At 43.8% G+C, this 24,509-nt stretch overlaps 1 protein-coding gene across 1 annotated transcript in view; it reads right to left on the bottom strand.

Moving 5' to 3' along the window:
* Positions 1-24,509, bottom strand: part of LOC119646567 — a 116,633-nt gene that overhangs the window by 69,847 nt on the left and 22,277 nt on the right. Inside the window, exon 2 of the mRNA XM_038047050.1 lies at positions 9,214-10,929. Within this exon, the coding sequence (XP_037902978.1) occupies positions 9,325-10,929 (1,605 nt within the window). The 3' untranslated portion in view covers positions 9,214-9,324. The remainder of the gene's footprint in view (positions 1-9,213; positions 10,930-24,509) is intronic.

The following is a 24,509-nucleotide window of genomic DNA, read 5'->3' as shown; positions in this document are numbered from 1 at the left end:
ATAACTCTTTAAGAAGCATGGAGTAGGAAGCTACTTCCGCCATTAGCAGCGAACAAAATTAAAGTGCCAGTGATTTCAAACTGGGTGGCGGCCTGCATTGCATCAGGATACATGTTCTTACGCAGCCTTCGCGAGGAGGGGTGGGGGACTGTTGCACACTATCTTCTGACAGGCGAAAGACGCGCAGGGTCAGGCCTGAAGTAGGCTCCCTCAGTTGACAAGGTTCAATTTAGTTGTTGCCAGGGTGAACTCTTTTTCTGGAACAATTGCGGGGTCAAGCGGGGATTCTATTTTACAACAAAAAAAACATAAAGGCGTTAGATGGAGAGGAAGTACTGGTAGGTGGATCGTCTGAGGAGAAGGCAAAGGGTCAATCAGTGCACTGCAGGATAGACTGACGCGGAATGTAGCTTCCTGGAACAAACCTATCTATCTCTGAGAGTGAGCTGTCTCTCTTCTAGGGTCATATATGGTATGAGCCAAGACTATCATCTACCAAGAGCGGCAGTGAGTGGTGATAGTTACACCCTGTACGAAGTGACCCTACTATTAAGAAAACGAAAGTATCTAGACTGGGGAGTCGAAAAACACCTCCCTCAATTCCGGGTGTCATGCGAACCGTGTTCATTGAATAGTTTGGATTTGGAGGTAACTGACTGTATTTGAAATTTAACCTTACCGTGCTACGGCGGACCTCCTAACCCCCATACACGTGGGAATTAAATGAGTAAAAGTATAAATACAAAGAAAACTACAACCAAGCAATCGGGATCCCGCATCGCATACAAATTGACTAGGTGGAGGAATATCTCCGAAATACCGAAAACTAAGAACCGAGAAGCTGGGACGTCAAGCAGTAGATCCAAGCTTAACATTGGTATACTGCGAGAACAACAACCAGCAAAGACCACTGCAAGCGGGGACAAGCAAACGCACGTCTGAGATCAATATATCAGACGCTAGGAAGAAGACAGGCTTCAGTGGCGCAGGTGGTAAATGGTACCTGCGATATCTGATCGCGAAAGCTCAGGACAGACCTAAGCCATCCTTATCGGAGCCTAGAAAGTGGGGAGCAGCGGAGATTAGCCTGCTTGAGGTGAACGCTCCAAAAAAAGACAAACCTGAATCCAAGAGAGCGGAGGGGTGAAACCCCGGGCAGGTCAGAGGTGAAGGCAGGCACCAAGAAACTCGTCATTAGCTATGCTAGTGCGGTTAAGGGTATTCGACTGACCACACTGTCAGAACTGTCCCGAACAAATACTGACTCGTGAGGAGCAAGAAACTATTTTAGACCTTGTCATCGGGTAGATGTACAAGGGATGGATTGCGAAGCTTGTGCTCACCGGGATACGCTTTCGACTAGGTCACATACTGGTGGGCTGCGCGACGGAGGACATTGAAGAGTGGCTTAAGACTATAGTTCCCAAAATTACCAGGTTGGGGAGGAACAGAACTGTCGACATGTGCTAGGGATGACATATCAGGAGCACACATAGAAGAAGAGGCCAGGGTAGATTCACCACCTGAGTCAAATCAGGGTAATAATCTCGAGCATTGCCTCCTGTAGGGTGATATAATCGTGTAATGTACCATTACGGTCTTAGAGCACTTCTAACATACTTCAAGGCCCTAATCCAATTGGATTGTTGCGCTAATGATTATTATTATTAACGTACCTGTGCACATGAACAGGGAAAAGCCGAGGAAAAACACTTCGGAGAAGACACTTGGGGGGGGGGAACTTACCGAGGTCTCGGAGGTCATCGAGGCGGAAAGGACTGGATCAATCAGTGAATCAGTGAAGTAGACCTGCTGCACAGTGAAGAGCAGAAGTTGGACGATTTAGAACTAGATCTGCTAGCGACATGTCGGAGGAGGAGGGTGATACTCCTACAGTGGAGAAGAGCTCCAAACAATAACGAAGCCAATGGTCACCACCAAGATAGCCCCGATGAACCTCTACCATGCGAAAGCTGCATCTGCGATAATTGCGAGGGCAAGTTTCAAGGAAAGCATTGAAGTAGTGCTGGCTTAGGAGCCCTGGGTGTACCCGGGCCAGAGAAGAAACGAAAGTCCACTGGAATTCTTCTCAAGAGTAAAGTACACTTACATTTTAAGCAAAATTTCCTAGAATAGAGAGGTCAGCACTGTTGACAAGCTAAGTAAAATGGACGAGACCAAGTGCCTGGTAATTCTTAATGAATATAATAGCAAACGACTAGAAAGCCAACGGTAGACATACACCACTACGACAAAGTGTAATTGAACTTAGAAGGAGGTTGATATTGTTAACAAAATGAATGAAGTTTGCAAGGATATGGAAACCGGGCTGTTCAACAGGACACGCTTATGAAGCTTTTCAGAAAACAAACCAGGCATTATCGGCAAGTAGCAACGGTGGTTCGTAATTTTACTAGTGACGACTGTCGCCGGGGGCACCTAACAGTGTGAGCGCTAATCTGCCTGCGATGGTCATTAGGTAGACTAATGGGGACCTAGTCTACACTTTATCTCTTTCCAGTTAGTTTATGGATACCACGTTGTAGTATACGATGGTCAGTTATCCTTGAGGTTCCTCAATTCAAACGTGGCTAAGATCAGCGAATACTGGGCGGCTGTAACGTTCAAGCTAATTTCAAATGACGAAATTTCAAGGAGACCTATTACTGTTGTTTTGGTTTGATAGGGAAAAGTTTTTTCAATGTCTGTGCATTCATGGACGACTGCGTGGTGTTAAAGATGATAGGGTCTTAAAATGAAAAATTAGAACGCAAAATATCATATTATTCGGTATAATCCTGTGAATTAGAGCTTAAGAATACACTCAAAGTCTTCCCTACTTGTCGTAATAGGCGACTAAAAGGGATAGAAATTTGTGAGTTAGTAGCCTGTACATTTTAAAACTTTATTGCTACCGAAACGTCAACAATGTCTCGGATAGGGGCAGACTTCTCGGCAACGACCTTACTTTACTTATCTAAAACGCACTACGATTGGTTTCTGGAATGTGCGCACATTCCTCAACAACGATAGCGATTGTCCTCAGAATGCTTGCTTTCTCCAACTTGAGCGGGAATTTCAACGCTGCACTTTCTGGGCCCAAGTGAAGAAAGATTGTGGGACTCTGGAGTACTCCCCTCCCACTTGCCACAATTATGGCAATGTGCTTTTGTACTCTGGAAAGCGAAATGGTAGCAGACGCGATTCTGGTGTCGAGTTGTTTCTGCTGACTAGCACAACGAGCGCTCTCTTGACCCGGAGTCGGTTTCTGACAGACTTCTAACTGCAAGATTTCATTCCAGGTTAAGTTATTTTTTAAGGTTTTGTGTGAAACAAAACCTTATTAGAATCGAGACGGTGTCTGTCTGTCCGTCTGTCCGTCTGTCTGTCTGTCTGTCTGTCTGTCTGTCTGTCTGTCTGTCTGTCACACCCGATTTATTCGGAAACGACTGGACCGATTGTCACGAAAATTGGTGGGAGTATGTAATCTGGTGATCCCTTTACATGCAGTAAGTGGCGCCATCTTGTGTTAAGTTTAAGGGGGGGCTCCCCATACATGTGAATGGAGGGTGCAAATTTTTTTTTCACAGAATGTAGCCATGTAGGGTATCAAATGAAAGGCCTCAATTAGTACTTTTCGAATCTGGTTCAATATCTGATATTAGATGAAACGTAGGGGAGTGAGGGTTCAAAATATGACCCACAAAAAGTGTAACAGGTCTCGTTCTCAGAACCTACCCAACCGAAAAATCTGAAAAAAATCACAGTGGTGCATCTCTACGAAATCTAGGCCTCAAAATATATCCGGTTCCGATATATGCACAAATAAAGTTAATGATAGTATATTTCCACATTTTAGAAATTTACCCGGCACCCCCCCTTATGTTCATCCCAGGAGTACAAAATTTGGCATGCGTGTAATGAAGAACATAATGCACAGTTTGGTCATGTTTGAAGAAAATCCAATTATTATTAACAAAGTTATAGGGGGTGAAACTTTACAATTTTTTGTGAATTTCGTGCACTCTACAACCTCACATATCAATTCGTCAATACCACAACGAAATGAGTTCTTATGAATTGGGTTCCAGAGAATTATTTTGTTTTAGTTTTTTAGTTATTTGTCAGCCAGACATGTGTGCATGTAGGTATATAATATATGCGTGCTAATGAACTTTGGGGGTAGTGCCTAATTCAAATAGATATAAGAAGTTAATCGGAAATATGGGAACTATCAATTTATATACGTGCATATATGTGTACAGTATTCGGTAATAGGCAGTTTGTTTGTTTAGGGTGAGCGTGATATCTATGGCTGTAATATGTACGTATGTCTCGTAGTTTGGAAAAATATGATGGATTATGTTGGATTTGTAGCTATATACGGACAGAAAAATGTGCGTTGAAGTTTCTCACATAAGATGAACACAAAACCTTTATACCCGAAGCGCGAGCTTCCGGTATTCCGACTTGTTTATTCAATCAAATCAAAGCCTACTCCGCCATGGAAAAAACCGGTGTTGGCATCTGTCAGTCGAATTAACAACATTCGAAATAAATTTCGAATGCTGTTAACCCTGCTGTGCCACCATTCTACACAGGAGGGGCGCTCCAGAGCAACTAATAGCCATTATCAGAGCGATATATGATGACGCAGATTCTTACGTGCTACATTAAGGCAAAATTTCGCAACACTTTGAGGTACAAAGCGGAGTTCGCGGGGGTTGCATCTTGTCGCCGATATTATTTATTCTTGTTATCGGTAACGTGGTGTCGTTTCCGTAAAACGTGTAGGAATTCCATGGACTACGTTGATGACACCTGTTGACTCTCTAACCGGCTCATGAATATTGGCAAGTTGTTCTGGATTTGGAACGAGAGGCAAGTGAACTTGGACTGAAAATTAACACCAACAAAACCCAAGTTCTCAAACTGAAGGACCACCGCATTCTCGCGATCAGCATTAATGGGCAGAGCATCGAAGACGTCGATCAATTTGTATACCAACCAAGCGTGGTTTCTGCGAACGGTGCACCGAACTGGATGTTATGCAATGCATTAATAGCGCTACATCCGCTTTCGCCGTCTTGTCTAAAATCTACAAAAGCAGTTATTTCAAGGCCATGGTCAAGTTGAGACTCTTCTGTACTAGTGTTATTTCTATGTTATTATATGGGACTACTGCATGGAAAGTGAACTCTACTGCTACGCATTTGTCTGCGTCGTATCATTAGAGTGCGCTGTTCTGACACTATCTCAAACGAAGAACGTGGTTGGTTCACAGGCCTGCCACTCATACACATTGCGATCGAACGGTGAAAGCGGCAGTGGATAGGTCACACATTAAGGAGGGGTGACAATTGCATTACTGGTTACGCCAGACAATGGAATCCACTCTTCCAAGATGACCAACGAGTAGGTCGCTCCAGGAGAATTTGGCACAAAATAGTAGAGGAGAGTTCGAGGGTCTTGGGAAGTTGTGGGGGGAGTTGAAGCACATTTCAGGTAACCGCGAACGACGACGCGTAAGTGTTGTTGACGCGATATACCCCACCAATTGAAAGGAAGCGTAAAATTAATGATGGATCGAATACGAGGAGCGCATGTTTGCCAAGAAACATGATACTTTTCATTTGTATTTAAGAAAGATATTTGGGGTAACTGAAAAACTATCTTCCGAAGAAAAGACGTCGCGCACCCAAACATATTCAAAGTTTAGAACGTTACATTTCACTCGATTGCTTACCTTGTCGTGGTGAGGGAGTGCAGGAAGGAAATTCTTCTAGAGAGCCAGAGGTTAAAACCCACTCTGAGCAGTAACCAAAACTCCAAGCCAGATTCTGACTACCGTGCGAGAATTGAATGGTTACAAGGGTACTAGGTGACGACAAGTTTTGAATAGCCTGGTTTCGGCAGAAAGGGACTCTGTTGAGGTTAACTTACTTTCCCCTTTAAAACAAAGGATTTGCCAACCAATTATGAAAAATCTCAAAACATGAAACCTAAAACAAAATTAAATTTCGATTGGGTCGATCGTGTTTTGTGCGAAACAAAACCTCATTAAAATCGGTTTACTGTCAGTCCGTCAGTCTCTCTGTCTGTCTGTCACACATATTATCTCAGAAACGGTTACTCCTATTGGGACCAAATTGGGTGGAAAGGTGGGACCTATAAATCCCATTGCATGCAGTGTTTAGTTCCACATTGAGTTTAAGGTAGCTGGGTGGATCCCCATGTAGGCAAAATGGGAATGTAATAATTTTTTTCACGGAGTATAGTGGTGTGGAGTGGCAAATGAAAGGAGTCGATTCCGAAACTGATATTAGTTTTAACATTGGTTGCAAAGACGAGGAGTCGGCAAGTCCAAGAAGGATCAGCTACTTCAATGACTCCAACTCATAAACTACCTATCCCAAATATCTGAAAAAAATATGGTGGTCCATACATTGCCGCCCAAGGACGAATCTTACCGCGGAAAACATGGAGACCGTCTGCAAGCTCATAGCGGAAAATTAACTAATATCCCTATTTGAATTCGTGACAGATGATTTGTATTTTGAAATCTCTGCTAGATAGGTGCCACGTCTCCTATCGGAAGACCACAAGAAATATCGATTGGAAGTTTATCAGCGGCTGTTCAAACGGTTCCAGCAAGGGAGAGAATTCTCACCTGTAACGAAACCTGGGTGCACCATTACACACCCGAATCGAAACAGGCCGGTATGGAGTGGAAGAAGAGCTGCAACAGCGCACCAGGGAAGGCTGAGGCAAAATAGTCAGCCGATAAGATAATGGCAATGGTGTTATTCAGCATGACTTTCTCCATAATTGGCGCTCTATTAATGCACAGTATTATTGCGAAATGCTTTGGATGCCGCGAAATTGACATTTCGGCGAAAAAAGGAACGTAAGAAGCGTAATCCGTCCGTATCCAAACAACAAAAATTGGACTCCTTTGGCTGGGAAACCTTAGAGCATTCTCCAACAGTCTGGCTTTGCCTCTTTGCGATTTCGATCTTTTTGGCATACTCCACGGCAGTGGAGGATTGGAATGATTTCAAAGCTCCCAATTTGAATGGAAAAACTGCATTTCCTTGGAAGGAGAGTATGTAAAAAAAAAAATAAAATACTTTTGGAAATGAAATAAAATAAACAAATTTTTTAAAAAATCATCCCTTTTATATTTGATACGCCCTGCGGATCGCACGAAGGTATAAGACCAGCTGTCTGGCAAAGGCAGACAGATGGTCAGGAGTATCACTGAGGCGAGCAGCTGCCTAAATCGAAGGCAGATTCATATTATTTCTAGGCGGTACCCCGAATTATTGATGCTAAGGGATAACATGATAACGAGGTTTCACCTCGATTAGAAGTTTGAAACACGTTGGGGTAACAAGACAAATTGGGAGAGCGTGACTGTAATATATGGTTTAAGCCAGCAACTGATTACCTGGTACACTGACGGATCCCTCACAGCAGAGGGAGTGGATGTCGGGGCCGTTGGTCCAAGGAAATGTACTTAGAGCCAATGGGTAAGCACACCATCATATTCCAGATGGAAATATACGCCGTAAGTACATGTGCCTCTTTTAATCTACAATTGAACTACAGGGGGCAGGACATTGATATTTTGACTGACAGTCAAGTGGCTATCAAGGCACTTAAATCCAACCAGGTGAACTCTAAACTGCTATGGGAATACCTTGAGAGACTGAATACGCTCGGCTCGCTCAATAAAGTCTGGATACTCAGGGTTCCAGGACATGTTGGGTTGGAAGAGCAGAGGCAGCCGATGAACTGGCCAGGAATAGAACAAGGACGCCTTTACGCGGGCCAGAACTCTTCTGTAAGACGGAAATGGGTTCATGGCGATGACATTAAAAAATAAAGAGGAACGGGTGAGGGAAGTATACTTGGCGAGCCTAATAGGAACACAGCAGTGCAGTGTTCTTATTAGGTGATACGAACCCGAGCGCACAAAGGACTGTTTAAACCCCGCCAAGAGGAACCTCCGAGTCATAGTGGAAATTCTCACTAGGCACTGATGGCGAAACTACAATCTGGGGAATCTAGTGATATCTACGGACACTGCTTGCAGGTTATGTGCGGACTGTATCTCCCTCCTACCCTACCCTCTATACACGTTCTGGGACAGCGTCCGACACTTAATACCGGAAGCAAAGTTGAAAGTTTTAGAAGTAGGTAATATACTAAAATTGCTAATGGTTATAGGCTCCCTCACTACTAATAGTTAATAAGACCACTATAACCAGGGACTACTAGCAATATAAGGAGGCACAATAGATCTTTAAGGACGCAGTGCCGCTTCCCTTAACAGAATAATAATAAGGTAACATAGAGCGGAACAGTTAGAGAGGAGTCTAAAATTCTAGAGAGCTTTTGGGAAGGAGTTAGAAGATATCACCCAAAACTCATGCCAAGACGCATGACTTACCTAAGGACTTATAACACTCATTTATAATCCTTAACGTCATTTTACTATTTTCGGAATATTCTCGCCGTAAGATGGAACTAATTAAGTTGATATGCATCACATAAATTCTTATTATTCTCGGAATTGATAAGCAAACAGGAGACTTTCCTATAATTTGGTTTACTTTATGACAGGACATTTCTTTGTAATGAGATTTTCGTTATTACGCCTTTCCGGCGAATATGCCTCAAAGATTATTGCTAAACATATAAACGCGTACAAACACAAGACAATTTCCTAGAAAGGTACGTCCATTTCGTCCAAGGACACATATTTTTCCTTGGGCTCTGATTATGAAGACAACAGCAAAATCATGGATTGGATGTTGGGGCATAAAATTTAATTAGCGGTGATTCATTAGCATTCAATTGAAAGTCAATGCCATTCACAAAACAAGGATGTTATCTCGTCCCCCTAATACTCCCATGGGAGAGTGGATCCAACCGGCAATGGGGGTCACTTAGCATACTCCAAATGGAGAGCATTTCATTAGGGTAACATTGAACCTTGAAAAGTAAAACACCACCAGACCATTAAATCCCATCTAAGAGGTAGATATAATCCTTAAACAATGACTGTATTGAAATGATTACCCAAATAAAGTGGAATAGTGCCACCATCAAGTGCCCACGGCCCGGACCGGATGGTTGCACGACAAACAACTTACATAAAATGCGATATCATAAAAGACAAGTGGTTTCAAGGACTGAAATAATTACCTCAGTAAAATGGACTGCTCCGTCGTATATATCCTTCCCATTTCCATTTCAAGCTTGACAAACTGGTCGTATATGTTGTCCGGTTACTATTATTGCTGCTCCTATTGAATTTTATCTCTCGAACGAGGAAGCACAGTGGCGATGGTGTCTCTCCAGCTCTTCGTTGAATGAATTATCAAAGATTTCGTCATCGATCCAAGTCTCGAGCGTGGTGGAGCTGGATCTAGGACTAGCCGACCTAATGAAATCTTCGGCATCCTCCGTGTAGAGGATCATCATTTTCTTATCTCGGGCCGTATTTATTTTATTCTCAAAGACGTTCCAGGCTTCCTCACAGAGAATACGACGACTATCCGCTGAATTTCCGTTACTATCCCAAGTTTCAGAGTATTTACGACAACGTAAGCTGTTGATACGATTAATGGCTTTCTCGGAAGGATTTGTCGTTGAATCACCGTCGTGCATTGATGGATGGCAACAGTTACCGTTGGGATCACAGGAGCATTCGTTTTCAATGTGGCAATCGTCCCCATTGGAACAGAATGAATGGCTGGGGGATGAGGACGAGTACAGGTTATTGTCCGAGAAACTGTTATCGTCCAGACTGAAGGAAGAGGATTGACTACGGTCCAAGGACAAAAGGCGTCCGTTACTTCTCACGGAACGCGGCGATGAGGCGGTACTCGATTCACTTGGGGTATGTCTAAGGTAGCGTTTCGTTTTATCGTATTTAACTTTCTCGAAGACGATTTGTGCACATAATAAGGACTCGTCCTTTGTTGTAGCACTATTTGTCCGGTCAGCAATTTCTATGGGGTTTGAAGGGGTGCTGCGACACCAACTTCTGGAGTGTCGAACGGCGTCTCTGCATTTATCGACTTTCAAGGTTTCGGGCACTATAAAACTTGTTGTGGTCGTTCCGGTTCCTTCATTTTTATGTCCCATCCATGTGGTTGTTGTGCTCACTGTTTCCGATCCGGTGGGCTTTTCTTGCGTCCGGATACCTTGCTCGTCGAAGTTAATTGGATTACGGTTGCTGGTGGTGTTGTTTGTTCTCGATTCGACACCACCTCTATCATCCATTCCCTCGCCTGTACCAATTCCGATTACGTCGCTGCTTCCATCCTTCATATTGGTCACGATTTCGTCGTCACTACAGCAGCTGCTGTTGTTGTTTTGTGATTTATTCCATTTACTGAGATCACGTCGACTGAGAATCATACTCGCCATTAAATTGGACATGCCCAATCTTGGTGGAAAGTTGCAACTCCGTTTACCACCTCCACCTCCGATGTCCACGTGACCACCCCCACTGTCGTCCTCAACTCGCATATACGACATAGTCATATCACGTTTTAGGAAAAATCGTGGTGATATGTGAAACATTTGGTAGTCGTCGTCGTCCCCACCTGCCCCGTAGGATAGCTTGTTCTCGGGATGACCGATTCTGTTGTGGTTGATGTTGCTGTTGGTGGAAGCGCCAGTAGAAGGAAGTTTCTCATTTCCTAGTGCCATATCCCATCCTGTTTCAATACACCGTCTTGGAGTCTCGGGCAAACCACAAGAATTTGCCGGACTGCAATTTATCCCATCTATTCTCGTTGAGTAATCTTCGCTACAGGTGTTCGGTTTTTGCTGGGTATATTGTGCCGTGCTGCGAAGTTTAATGGGGATGCTGACAGGGTTGGGGGTGTTGAATGTCAGCTTGCGAATGAGCTGTAATGGGGAAAAGATATGTTATGGGTTAGAAACGAATTGGACCTGTTTGTATGATGGACTGTTAAAGGCCAATAAAGTGACCTTAACAGCTATAAATGAGGCCAGAAAAGACCAAAGGTATACCAGCGGTGACCACTCAGTTGTATTTATTTCTCCCACCCCCTTTCAAATCAGAAATAGAGAGCTGCATAGCCGAGAACATAGAAGTAACATTAACGAAAAGGTGAAACCATTATTCTTCCAAAAACGGGGGGCCGACCTTAACCCCAGAAACGGTTACAACTTAATCATCCCTCTGAAATATTCATCGCGGAAGTCTCAAGTGTACGCGACCAGAATATTGAATTACATCACTGGAATGACTCCTTTCCCATTTCAGCTTGCCAAGCAGGATATACTTAACCGAATATATTATTTCGGAACATCCTCATTCACAAGGACGAAACGGTCTCACCAAACTTATCCGTTCATTTCTCTATTGATTTTCAAACCATTTGCATGCCATACACTTTATTTTGTGTTGTCACGAAATCAAGAAACAACCTCACAGCCGTAAATAAAAATGTTTCGGGTGAACTTCAGTTTTCTGGAGTGGAAAGTCTCTGAGTGGAACAGGAATCCACGTCTTTTTCGACATTTCATCACCGTCTATCGTCTCGCTTTCTGTTCGTTTGCGCCATGGTGGAAGCTACTTACTTCAACTTACACGACACATAACTTTCCAATTAAATTCATGACGAGTAGTGGGGGATGATGACGACCTCGCGACTGGGTGCCAACAGGGAGCCGGGAAAGGAGAACATGAGAATGAAAAAAAGAAAATGTCCTTTCGGGACATGAACCCTTGAAGCAAAAACATTTCCATTTTTAATACAGAGAAGAAGAGTCAAGTCGAGCAGAGTATTGAGCGTGTACGTCTGATGCGAAATGTCGTTATCCTTATCGTCCCTTGTCATCATTGTAGTCATTTTATGAATTCCCTTTTGGATTGTAATGCTCCGAGCTTCGACAAGGTTCACAGACAAAAGTATTAGTTCGAGAAGTGAGTAGCAAACAGCTTTCCATATAATCGGAGTTGCTTAAAGAAATGGAAAATGGAATTTCATGGATCGCTTTTATTGAATTCCACAACTGCCGACGGGGATGCTTTTCACTCGTCCTGTGTAATTTTCACTATCAGCTCTCTAAAGTGTCCCGTCAACATTTCAATGTTGGAAACTTTTCACCGTCGCTAAGTCCGATTATTTCCCCGAGAAATTTAATTTCAAATTCGTTGCTTACTTTGAAAGAGAAGTTTCTCGTCAAGCAACTGCATATTGCTGAACAGAAAAGGATATGTTGGGAGAACTAGTTTTTGCCTTCTGGTCGACCCAGTTTCAGACTAACCGTTATTAGAGTTACAAGGACATTACAGATACTTGGCTACATATTCGTACTCACTGCATGGAAGTTTAATATAAACCCCGTGAAGTCTTTTTCTGCGAATTGTTTATGGGTAATTTCTAAAGGATTGGTAGACGCCAAAACTTAATTAACTTTGAGCATTTATCATGGCGCAAAGGGCAGACAAAGTAGTGGTAGTGTAATTTCTTTAAATATTGGTTGACATTTTCACCGGTCAAAGGGTAGTATACGTCTCTGGGCAAAACGTAGATTGATACCCATGATGGAACAAAAAACCTGGGAAATCCCTGCTGAACCAACAGCTCTTCTAAAAAACTCCAACCCTATCTCCACCGGGACTTTTTTTAATGAAAAACTGCAGCCACAGAAAGCCCAAAAAATGGTACAAACGGTACCAGCTGGTCTTCCTGATTAGAGGTTGGATAAGGCTAGCAAGCCTAGGCAGAAAACTTCTTGTGACAGAACCACGAAAGAAGCTTCGGACTAGATGAACTATAGAGCGACGGACCCGGCAATAAAAACGAACGGACTAAAGGTTTCCACATTTGGAATGTTTGCGTCCCGTTCAGAAAAGGAGCTGCCAAACAGCTAAGCCCTAATATAAAGCTGATGTCACAGCATTTAAGAGATGCACTGCACAGGGACCGGCTTCTTGAAGTAGAGCCACTACACCATATATTACAGTGATCATCCAGTAAACTATTTCTTCGGAGTAGGTTTCCTAGTAGGTGGTCAAATGGTAGTATAGGTCCCAGGGCGACACATGGATTGATACCCACGATGGAACATAAAACCTGGGAAACGCCTGCTGAACCAACACCGACAGTTCTACTACGAAACTCTACCTCCACCTCCACATGGTGACCGCTGGGAGCTCCTTCTTAACGAAAAGCTGCAGACGGAGAAGGATGAAGGCGAGTCTCCCGCGCCTAAAAACGGGACAAATCGTACCAACTGATCCTCCAGGTAGGGGATTAGGCAGAGCTGACAACCCTAAATGGAAAACAACTTGTTACGCAGCCACAACAGGAGCCTCGGACTGGATAATCCATCCATCCAACGACGAACCCGCAACGACAACGGATTAACGATTTGCGTATTTTCTCATGGAACTTGTGTATCCTGCACAGACCGAATGCTACTCAGGAGCTAGCTGGTACCCTGGTCCAATAAAATATTTACATAATTTACATAATAGCGTTGCAAGGGATGCGTTGGACAGAGACCGGTTGCCTAGAGAAGAGCCACTATACCATATTATAGTGGCCATCCAGTAAACCATGTGCTCGGAGTAGGTTTCCTAGTCAGCCAAAAAATGAAACCTGCTGTTATCGGCTTTGAAAATATAAGCGAACCGCTATGCGCTTGCGAGGCAAGTTTAGAAATATAAGCCTCATAAACGTTCACGCCCCTACAGAGGAGACTGCACAGTCGGAAGAGGATACCTTCTACGAGGCAGTAGAACGAACCCTCGAAGCCTGTCCCAGATATGATATCAAAATCATACTTGGGGATTTTAACAGCCAAGTAGGAACAGAGCCCATATTCAGGCGATACGTTGGCTCCCATAGGTTACATCAAAATACAAATCAGAACGGACTGCGGATTATTCAATTAGCAGGGTCACACGAAATGGTTGTTGGAAGTACCTGGTTTACGCGAAAAGCGGTCCACAAACATACATGAGCCTCTCCAGACGGGACCACTTTCAACCAAATTAACCACGTGCTGATCAAAACATATAGGGGGGCCAATATAGACTCGGATCACTATCTCGTTGGCATGGTGCTCCGAGCTCGTATAAAAACACCGCCCAGCTCCGAGGTCGAATAACAACACCACCCAGAATCCCCTCTGACAATCAAGTGAGAGTTAACACTGAAGCAATATAGCATGGGTCAGGCGGCTAGTGGCTTTGTATGGGCAAAAATTAGTGCTCACACTGCCTGAGTTTGTAGACCTGTTAAACGAGCTTGTTCGCGACGCAATAGGACGAGGTCCAAAGGTGGTAGCTGGTGACTTTAATGCGTGGGCTATTGAGTGGGGCAGCAAAGAGACTAACGCATGGGGCCGGTGCTTATTAGAACCATTCGCCCAGTTGGATGTAGTTCTGGCTAACGAAGGTGATGTAAACACTTATCGGAGGGATCTGGGTCAATTGTATATTTGGCTTTTGTCAGCTCTGCGCCAGTATGTGATGTGTCCTGGCAAGTTAGCGAGGATTTCACATACAGCGACCACCAGGCAATCGTCTTTGAACTAAGGACGAAGCCACAAGGCAGGCGACCCGCAATCCGGAAGTCAAAATCGAAAAAACACCAGGGTGGTCTGCCAAAGGGATGGATGAGCAAACATTCATGGAAGTGTGGCTAGACCTACCTAGCAAAGCAGGCACCTCCGCGGATAGAGCTCTCCATGTTACACAAAGCATCTCTAAAGCATGTGACGCGTCGAAGCCTAGGAGATGCAAAATTCCCCACTAGAAGACCCAGATGCTCAGAGGTGCGGTGAGGAAGACGGGGCGGCAACTCTGGCGGCTGAACCAATACCAAGTGGCCGAGGGGAACCTCCATAGTGGTGGCACCGGGAGACGCTGTATCGTATTGGCTTCTCCGCCGTGATGCAGTAGACGAATGCTCCAAAGGCCAAAGACCATATAGTGTTGCGTTTCAACATGGCTGCCGTACTCCTTAGTTCGGTAGTGATTTAGGTAGGCCTTGCATCCACCAGTATGAATACTAAGCGATGCACTTGGTATAGACTCGTACCATTGTTGCTTGTCACAGCGGGGCTCTGATTGTAGTCACAAAATCAGTCCGTGTCTTAGGAAGACCGTGGGATTAATTCTCCATGACAAGTACTCACGTAAACCCCTAGGACTGACTAAAAGACCCAATTATTGGTAGAATAGTGAACTTGCCAGCCTTCGATCGATTTCCCACAGAGTCAGACGAATGGCTCAGAGGCCAATAAATAGGATCGATCAAAGGCAAAGGGAGCATGCCTATTGAGAAGACAACAAGAACCTCAAGCTCGCCATACAACGGAGTAAGAGGGAATGTTTTAAGGAGCTCTGTTTGGATGCGGTCATAAATCCGTGGGGTAGCGCCTATAAAATCTTGACGAGACGATTCAGAAGCCGTTCATCTTCGCAGATCACGTGCCCTATGTTTTTGTTGAAAATAATACAAAGGTTATTTCCCCAGCAAGAGAGGGGTACTGACACCTTTCAGCGCCCCCTAAATGTGACGCCGATTCCACCAGTCTCGATATGTTCGCGAAGGAAACGTTCATGTCCGAGGGTATCTTTTCTGCACCACGGAAGCCACAGAATCTGGTGCTGCTGCCTAAGGGTGGAAAACCGCCAGGGGAACCGTCCTCCTATAGACCCACATGTCTTCTAGATAATATGAGGAAAATGTTGGAGCGGGTTATTTATAATAGATTACTCCCAGTCTTCGAGAGCTAACGAGGCGTTTCAGATAGACAGTATGGGTTCCGTAAAGCCAGATCAACCATTGATGCCATCAAAAAGGTTACTGGCTTGGCCGAAAATGCAATTCACGGAAGGGGTTGTATCAACAAATATTGTGTGGTGGTGACCCTGGATGTGAGGAATGTATTCAACTCGGCCAATTGGAACCTTATACGAAAGTCTCTGGCGCTATTGATAGCTGCTGGCAAGAGCGGACACTCTGGTATAATACCGATGATGGACACAAGGAGTACATTGTCTCCACGGGTGTCCCACAGGGCTCTGTACTGGGCCCACTACTGTGAAACATCATGTATAATGATGTACTTAACCTTTCGGTTTCGGAGGAGGCCACGGTAGTGGGTTACAGCGACCATATAGCACTATTTGTGATCGCAAAGCATCTCGAGGATGCTGAGTTATACTCAAGCGAAGCAATCAGTGTTGTTAATGTTTGGTTAGAGAATGCTGCGCCGGCACTCGCGGAGAAAAAGACAGAAGCGGTCCTCATCACTAACTACTGGCTAGAGAAATTACACCTGCATTAGAATCGAGAATCATAGCATCGCCTCCAAGCCGGCCATCAAATATTGGGTTGGGGAAAAAGTAATGTCGTATTTGTGATCGAATTTTAACACTTTATTTAACATACTTACAATTATCCGATTTAAGTCAAATATGCACCGTTTTGTTCGCAAACTTGTTGCCATTTAGAAGGCAACTCCATTATCCCCCTCTTATAAAACCCCCCTCCTTATTTGCAAAAAATTCAGATCGCGATCTTGTTCGCTTGAGATTTTCGTACGTGATCCACTTTTCATCACCAGTCACCATCCGCTTCAAAAATGGGTCGAATTCGCTCCGTTTCAGCAGTGCATCGCAGGCGTTGATTCAGTCCAAGAGATTTTTTCCGTCAACTCGTGTGGCACCCAAACATCCAGCATTTTTTGGGATCCAATCTTCTGCAAATGGTTCCAAACGGTTTTATGGTCTATACTCAGTTCCTGGCCAATCGAGCGAATGGATGATTTCGACGATTTTATCGGTTTCTACGACGATTGGCCTACCAGTACGGGGTGTATCCTCGACATCCACTACACCAGAACGAAATCGATCGAACCAACGCTGTGTTGTGCGAATCGTTACAGTATCGGACCCATAAACTTCACAAATTTTTTTGGCCGTCTTCGTTGCATTTTTAACTCTCAGGCAGTAAAAATATAAAATATGACGAATTTCTTCCTTGGTGGACTCCATCTTTGACGCGCTATAACTTGAGACTGAAGCGTACGATCATAAAACTGTCAAAGAGACACCTGTAGCCCTGTTGTCTTCAAATCGCCGTATAGTATGACCCGATGCGATAAGTACAACACAAGATATGTTTAAGTGTCGCCATCTATTGACAAAATACGACATTACTTTTTCCCCAACCTAATACTTTGGGGTGATGATAGACGGAAAACTCAATTTTAAGCAGCACATAGAGCATGCTTGCGAAAAAACATCCATCACGAGTATGGCTCTGGCAAGGATGGTGCCGAACGTAGGAGAACCGCGGCATACTTGCAGGCTGCTCATAGCCAGGATGGTAAATTGGGATGCGATCAATTCGATGATCCCAGTAATCCAGCATAAACTGCGAAAAACAGAAGAAGTGAAGAAGGCACGATTACGAAGTCCGCGGGTAAACGGAGGGAGACCTAGCTAAAGTAAGCTAATTCCGCCCTGTGATGTAATACTTAACGGTGGTTTCACGGGGTAGGTGTGGAGAGTCGGGGGTGGTTTCAGCAGGTAAAAATCCCACACTCTGCCCAGACCAGAGTCTTTTGAAGATTTCCACCTCCATAAAAAAAGACAGACAGACAGATAGTGAACCGAGTTTAATAAGGTTTCGTTTTACACAAAAAACTTAAAAAACCTTAAATTCTAAGAAACTTCCTAGGTTTAGGCTAGGTTTCAAGCAGAAACATTTCAAATGTTAATTTCAATGATTAATGATACATGTAGACATCTATATATCTACTTGATTTAAGGCAAACCAGAATAACTATACGTACTCTCCTGGTGAAAACGGCACAGACTAAAGGAAGGATGGAAATTCTCTAGGGCAGATAAAACATTAATTATTCATTAATTATTCTTATCCTGTCTAGGCCTGCCTTAATAAAGAACTCCAGACATCCCTGTTTTGCGCCTAGGCCCACCAATACACCATCGCTCCATCTTAGGCAGGGTCTGCCTCGTCTTCTTTTCAACCGTAGATATTGCCCTTATAGACTTTCCGGGTGGGATCATCCTCATCCATATGGGCTAAGTGACCCGCCCACCGTAACCTATTGGGCCGGATTTTATCCACAATCCGACGGTCATGGTATCGCTCATAGATTTCGTCATTGTGTAGGCTACGGAATCGTCCATCCTCATGTAGGGGACCAAAAATTCTTCGGAGGATTCTTCTTCCGAATGCGGCCAAGAGTTCGCAATTTTTCTTGCTAAGAACCCAAGTTTCCGAGGAATACATGAGGACTGGCAAGATCATAGTCTTGTACAGTAAGAGCTTTGACCCTATGGTGAGACGTTTCGAGCAGAACAGTTTTTGTAAGCTGAAATAGGCTCTGTTGGCTGACAAAAACCGTGCGCGGATTTCATCATTGTAGCTGTTATCGGTTGTGACTTTCAACCCTAGATAGGAGAAATTATCAACGGTCTCAAAGTTGTATTCTCCTATCCTTATTCTTCCCGTTTGACCAGTGCGGTTTGATGTTGTTGGTTGGTTGGTTTTCGGTGCTGACGGTGCCACCATATACTTTGTCTTGCCTTCATTGATGTGCAGCCCAAGATCTCGCCCCAATTGCCACCTGCTCGGTCTGGATGAAGGGGGTTTGTACGTCTTGGGTGGTTCTTCCCATGATGTCGATATCGTCAGTATACGTCAGTAGTTGGTTAGACATAAAGGGGATTGTACCTCTTGCATTTACCTCAGCATCATGGATCACTTTCTCGAGGGTCAGGTTAAAGAGGACGCATGATAGGGCATCCCTTAGTCGTGGACCGTTGTTGGTGTCGAATGGTCTTGAGAGTGATCCTGCTGCTTTTATTTGGCCTCGCACATTGGTCAGGGTCAGCCTAGTCAGTCTTACCAATTTCGTCGGGATACCGAATTCTCTCATAGCCGTATACAGTTTTACCCTGGCTATGCCATCATAGGCGGCTTTAAAGTCGATGAATAGATGGTGCAACTGGTGTCCATATTCTAACAGTTTTTCCAGCACTTGCCGCAGACAGAAAATCTAATCTATTGCTGATTTGCCTGGAGTGAAGCCTCTTTGGTATGGGCCAATGATGTTCTGGGCGTATGGGGCTATCCGACCTAGCAAAATAGCGGAGAATCTCTCTCTATAATTGCTGCACTGTGTGACAGATAACGCGTCGTTGCCAATCGTCAGGCATTGATTTGCTGTCCCATACCTTGAGCATCAGTTGATGAACCACTCGGTGTAACTGATCGCCTCCATATTTAACCAATTCGGCTGTAATTCCATCGGCTCCTGGCTACTTATGATTTTTTAGCCGATGAATTGCACGGACTGTTTCTCCTGAACTTGGTGGTGGCAGTATTTGTCCGTCGTCTTCAGTTGGCGGGACCTCCAACTCGCCAATGTTCTGGTTGTTCAGTAGCTCATCAAAGTACTCAACCCATCGCTGCAGTATACCTATTCTGTCGGAAATCAGTTTTCCCTCTTTGTCTCGGCAGGGTCATATCGAGACAGGGTACACATCGAGGTGTGTAAGGCTTCACCCTGCTGACTTGTTGGTAAAACTTCCGCACCTGGTGCAGTTGCTCCCGGTACTTTTCGAGTTCACAGACCTTTTAGTTCTCCAAAGCTTCCTTTTTCCGTCTGTGTAGTCGCTTCTCGGCTCGCCGGAGTTCATGATAAATTTTCTCGCGTGCCCGCATTCTTTGAGAATGCAGCATTACAGCATGCAGCATTCTCGCGTTCCGTTGCTAGCTTACATTCATCGTCAAACCAGCTGTTCCGACTTTTTTTGCGGCTGGGGCCAAGTATGTTTTTGGCCGTATTTATGATAACGTTCTTCAGGTGATTGTGAACATAACTGCGGTTATTGCGACATACATTTCCCTCTTATAGGTGTTGCGGAGGGCTGTGTTGTGAATGGCTTCAGTGTTAACTTTCACTTGATTGTCAGAGGGGATTGTAGGTGGTATCGTAATTCGAGATCGAAGCACCATGCCAACGAGATAGTGGTCCGAGTCTATATTGGCTCCCCTAGATGTTCTGACATTCATCAAGGTTGAAAGGTGGCGACGTTCAATCAGCACGTGGTCAATTTGGTAGAAAGTAGCCCCGTCTGGAGAGGCCCACGATTGTTTGTGGACCGCGTTCCGCACAAACCAGGTACTTCCAACAACCATTTCGTGTGACACTGCTAATTGAATAATCCGCGGTCCGTTATCATTTGTATTGATGTAAGCTATGGGAGCCAACGTATCGCCTGAGTACGGGTCCCTACTTGGCTGGTAAAATTCCCAAATACATACAATCTTCGTGGATTCGTTCTATTCCCTCGTAGAAGGTATCCTTCTCCGACTTTGCAGTTTCCTCTGTAGGTGCGTGAATGTTAATGAGGCTTATATTTCTAAATTTGCCTGGCAAGCGCACAGTGCATTAGCCTTTCGCTTATGTTTTCAAAGCCGATAACAACAGGTTTCATTTTTTGGCTGACTAAGAAACCGACTCCGAGCACACGGTTTACTGGATGGCCACTAAAATATATGGTATAGTGGCTCTTCTCCAGAAAACCGGTCCCTGTCCAACGCATCTCCTGCAACACTGTTACATTAACCCTATATTTGGACAGGGTATCGGCTAGCTGCTTGGCAGCTCCATCTCTGTACAGGGAGCGCACGTTCGATAAGAAAATGTGCAAATCCTTCCTTCCGTCTGACGATTTGCCTCTGCCCTGGTAAGAAACCGTAAAGCCGTCGTCGCTTGACTTTTTTGCAAATCCTTATTTCTGGATTTGTCGTTTGAACATCCATTCATTTCGAGGCTCCTGTTGTGGATTCGTAACTTCGGTTTTCCGTGTAGGGTTGTCAGCCCTGCCCAGCCCCCAACCTTGCTCCTCCAGGTTGGGTGCAATTTGTCGCATTTTTTAGGCGCGGGAGACTTGCCTTCATCCTTCTCCGTCTGCAGCTTTTCCTTTAAAGAAAGGAGCTCCCAGCAGTCATGATAAATGTATGAGATTTATATGTGTACTTGGTTTAAGGTAAAGCAGAATAACTATACGTACTCCCCAGGTGATAACGGCCCAGACTGAAGAAAGGATGGAAATCCTCTAGGGGCAGATAAAACATTCATTATTCATTAATTATTCTTTCTTCGCCAACACAGAGAAAGATAGTATTATTTAAGCGCATCATCTTTAATGGAAATTATCTTAGAATAGACGTAATGGCATTTAAACCCACTGAATTCTCAAGAACATTAGGACATTAATATGTTCCCCCGAATTGTTGTAGGCGGAACTAGAGACAAACATTTTTGCGAAACTGCTTCAAAACTCAATTGAGTACAAACACATAAAGACAAGGAAATTCTAAATTTTCGAGTTCCAGATAAATTCATTTACCTTTTCTTTCACAATAAGCAAAAATTTCCTTCTCAACCCCTGGGGGGTTCGAAATATTACCCAGTCTTTAAAACTTCCCGCGCATAATTCTATCTACTTTGGCTAATACAATGGAAACTCTTAACATTCATATCTTCAAATTTGGCTTCGGAATTCATCTTAGCATCAAAGTTTCCCTGGAACGAGATACAAGTACCGCAAAGTATCCCAATTTGTTTCTTTGTAGTCCTTGAACCACGACCGGTTCAAAGCCGTTCCCAAACAGCATATTATGAGCATTATATGCTTTGAATATGCCTCTGTAGTGCTTTCCACCCTCATCATAGTGTTAAAGAATTGTCGCATAATCCTAAATAAAACGGTCGTTTATTTGAAAATTATGCCACTCATATGATCCCGACGGGAACCATTCATTTCGCATCCTTGAAGTGTTTCTCACTTTTTCGGGGTGAGGATATGCGACTAGATAAGATAGGGATGTTTAAGGGGATGTGAGTGGAAGTAAACTTGTGGATATGAGTGGTCATATGCTAACTCCGCGAATTTTGAATGGTAGTAGAAGGATCGATTAGGTCTGTGGAGCCATTTAGTAAGAAGAGGCTTTTTTATTGGGGTTTTATATGAGAGTATAAATCTGCAGGTTCCTCCAAAAAATGGTCTGGAAGTTCTTGTTTAACGAAAGTTGGCAATTGGGTCACCTATTAAACTTCAAGTTATTTTTGGTCCAGATATAATAAATGTCTATATTAGTAACTTGCAAGCGTAACATTGTGTAGCATAAAATATTGAATGGAATGGGCACAAAAACAAAACTTACTTAAGGACCTATTGCGTTCCTTTCGCTATAATGGTCATGACGATGAAACAGCTCTAGAAAACAATCTTTGCTCAAAGGGCTATATAATAATTAGAAGTTGGAATTCAGAAATTGAAACATTTCGGAATGTTAATTGAAATATTTCTTTTCTACAGATTGCTTTCAAAAAGGGGTCAAAATTGGGAGAACATGAAAATTTCCACAGAAAACCATTCATGTTCCTCCCTCTACCAATGGTTATTCATTTCATTGCATGACATACGCTCCAGTGACATCAAGCAAAGAGAAGTATTATATATTTAAAAGGATGAGCTTCCCTTAAAACAATCTCCATACTAAGCCCCATTTCGCTCCACCCCACCTCCCACCTAAAGGAAACTATATCCATTCTCACTCAAGTTTATAGCTCTATTTTGTTGCCCTCTGTCTCTATCATCTTCATCTGGTGATACTCTCCATCATACAAAAAGACTACGAAACAAAGATTCTAAGTTGGCAACTTTTCCACTACATTCGTCTCTTTCCTCTTCCGCTTCAAGGATAATTTTCTTGTTGACTGAACCCCCTGACCTATATGACATAAAAATATGTTTAATAGCAAAAATAGGCTCTCTTCTCGGTATTTGAACGATAACTTGGATAGTCTGGAAAGAATCCTGCAAAAATCCATAATGGGGAGGCAATCATGACTACACCGAGGAAGGGAAAGCGGGAAAAAAAATCAAAGGTAGGATACGCAGCGTGAATCCTGGGAAAAAGCCAACAATGAAGAAAAAACAAAATGAGATGTTAGAGAATGTTCCAGACGTGACGATGTTAACCGTAGATTATGTTCCTTTGCAAAGTGGAGCACTTTGGCTAGTCTGGATGAGAGAAATAGGGGATGCCATGAAAAGTATATTTTAATGAAGCTTTGTTTGGTGCTTGATTGAGTGAAAGGTGATATATATAGATGGGGGCCATTGATAAATTCGACTATTTCAGAGCTGTCTTTTGTTTTGGGATGAGGTGATTAGGAAAATATTAATCCTGATCCTGTATAAATGTAAAAATTCCATATTCACGTCTACAGTTTTGACCAGGGCAAGGACAACTCAATAGACGTTGCCTCACCACCGTGTGATGAAGTGGTTCATGCATGTTGGCTCACTTATATTAATCCGTAAACACGTCACGGGTGGGAATTACATTCGAACGAAAAACCGGCAGATAGTCCTGGCCTAAGCCGCCAGAAACTCAACTATTTTTTTTTTGTTTCAAAATAAAGGGGGCCCTGAGTTCACCATCGACTTGATCGTAGACCGAACCAATTGGAAAGAAAGACTTTCCAACTTTTTTTTCTCAATGGAACCCATTTTTGGGGCTAACAACCAATGTTGACGGCGCGATGGTTGCGAGGTTAAAACGCTAGCCTGGCCTGGCCTCGGTGGATGTTTGTGATCGTCTTGGCTACCCTATGCTCCAAGCGAGTGAACAGGAGATAAACAAACCCAAAGTTAAACTAGTCGAAAACCAGGAGCTCAATGCTTCAAGTAATAATTTGTGTATTTCTTATGAACATATATTTGGGTGCGGAACTATTCCATTTGTGCGTAGCTCGTAATATCAACTCACTTTAGTGTGATTTGAATTTACACCCTCCTTTTGCATGGATGCCGCTCTTAAACCCAACGTAGAAGGATGGAATTCATTGCATGAGTGGGCGTTCGCAATTCTCACCATCCCTCCAAATGTCCAGTTGGTCGGTTCGGCCGTTTTTGACAAAAGTGCGTGTGACAGACAGACAGACGGACAAACGAACAGACAGACATACAGACGGACAAATTGACAGACAGAAAGGGAGAAAACTTAGGTTCTGAGCCTTGCCCCAGTACTGGCGGGTTTTGGGAGCAAGCAAGCCGGCTCCCGGTCGTTGATATCCCTAGACCGCTGTGCCTCGGTGATGGACAACTTGGCCACCGTGACATCTAATGCTACAAATCTTTTAGATATGGAAAAGGAGGTGTTCAGGCAAAGTACCACTCTACGGAAAACATTAGTAACAAAATCTAAAAAAGATGAGTTGAAAGCAGATCGCTGGACGACAAAAACGGTATCACCCAACGCAGAGAAGCGACTGCAGGAAATACTCCAGGACCAAGGAAAGTACCCATTCAAGAGAAGTTCGTCAACTCTGAGATCTCCACCAATGCAAAAGATCAAAAAAGATAAGCGGAGAGACGGTCA

This window comes from Hermetia illucens, chromosome 1 (assembly GCF_905115235.1).
Source record: "Hermetia illucens chromosome 1, iHerIll2.2.curated.20191125, whole genome shotgun sequence".
Classification (NCBI taxonomy): domain Eukaryota; kingdom Metazoa; phylum Arthropoda; class Insecta; order Diptera; family Stratiomyidae; genus Hermetia; species Hermetia illucens.
This window is presented reverse-complemented; position numbering and strand designations above follow the sequence as displayed.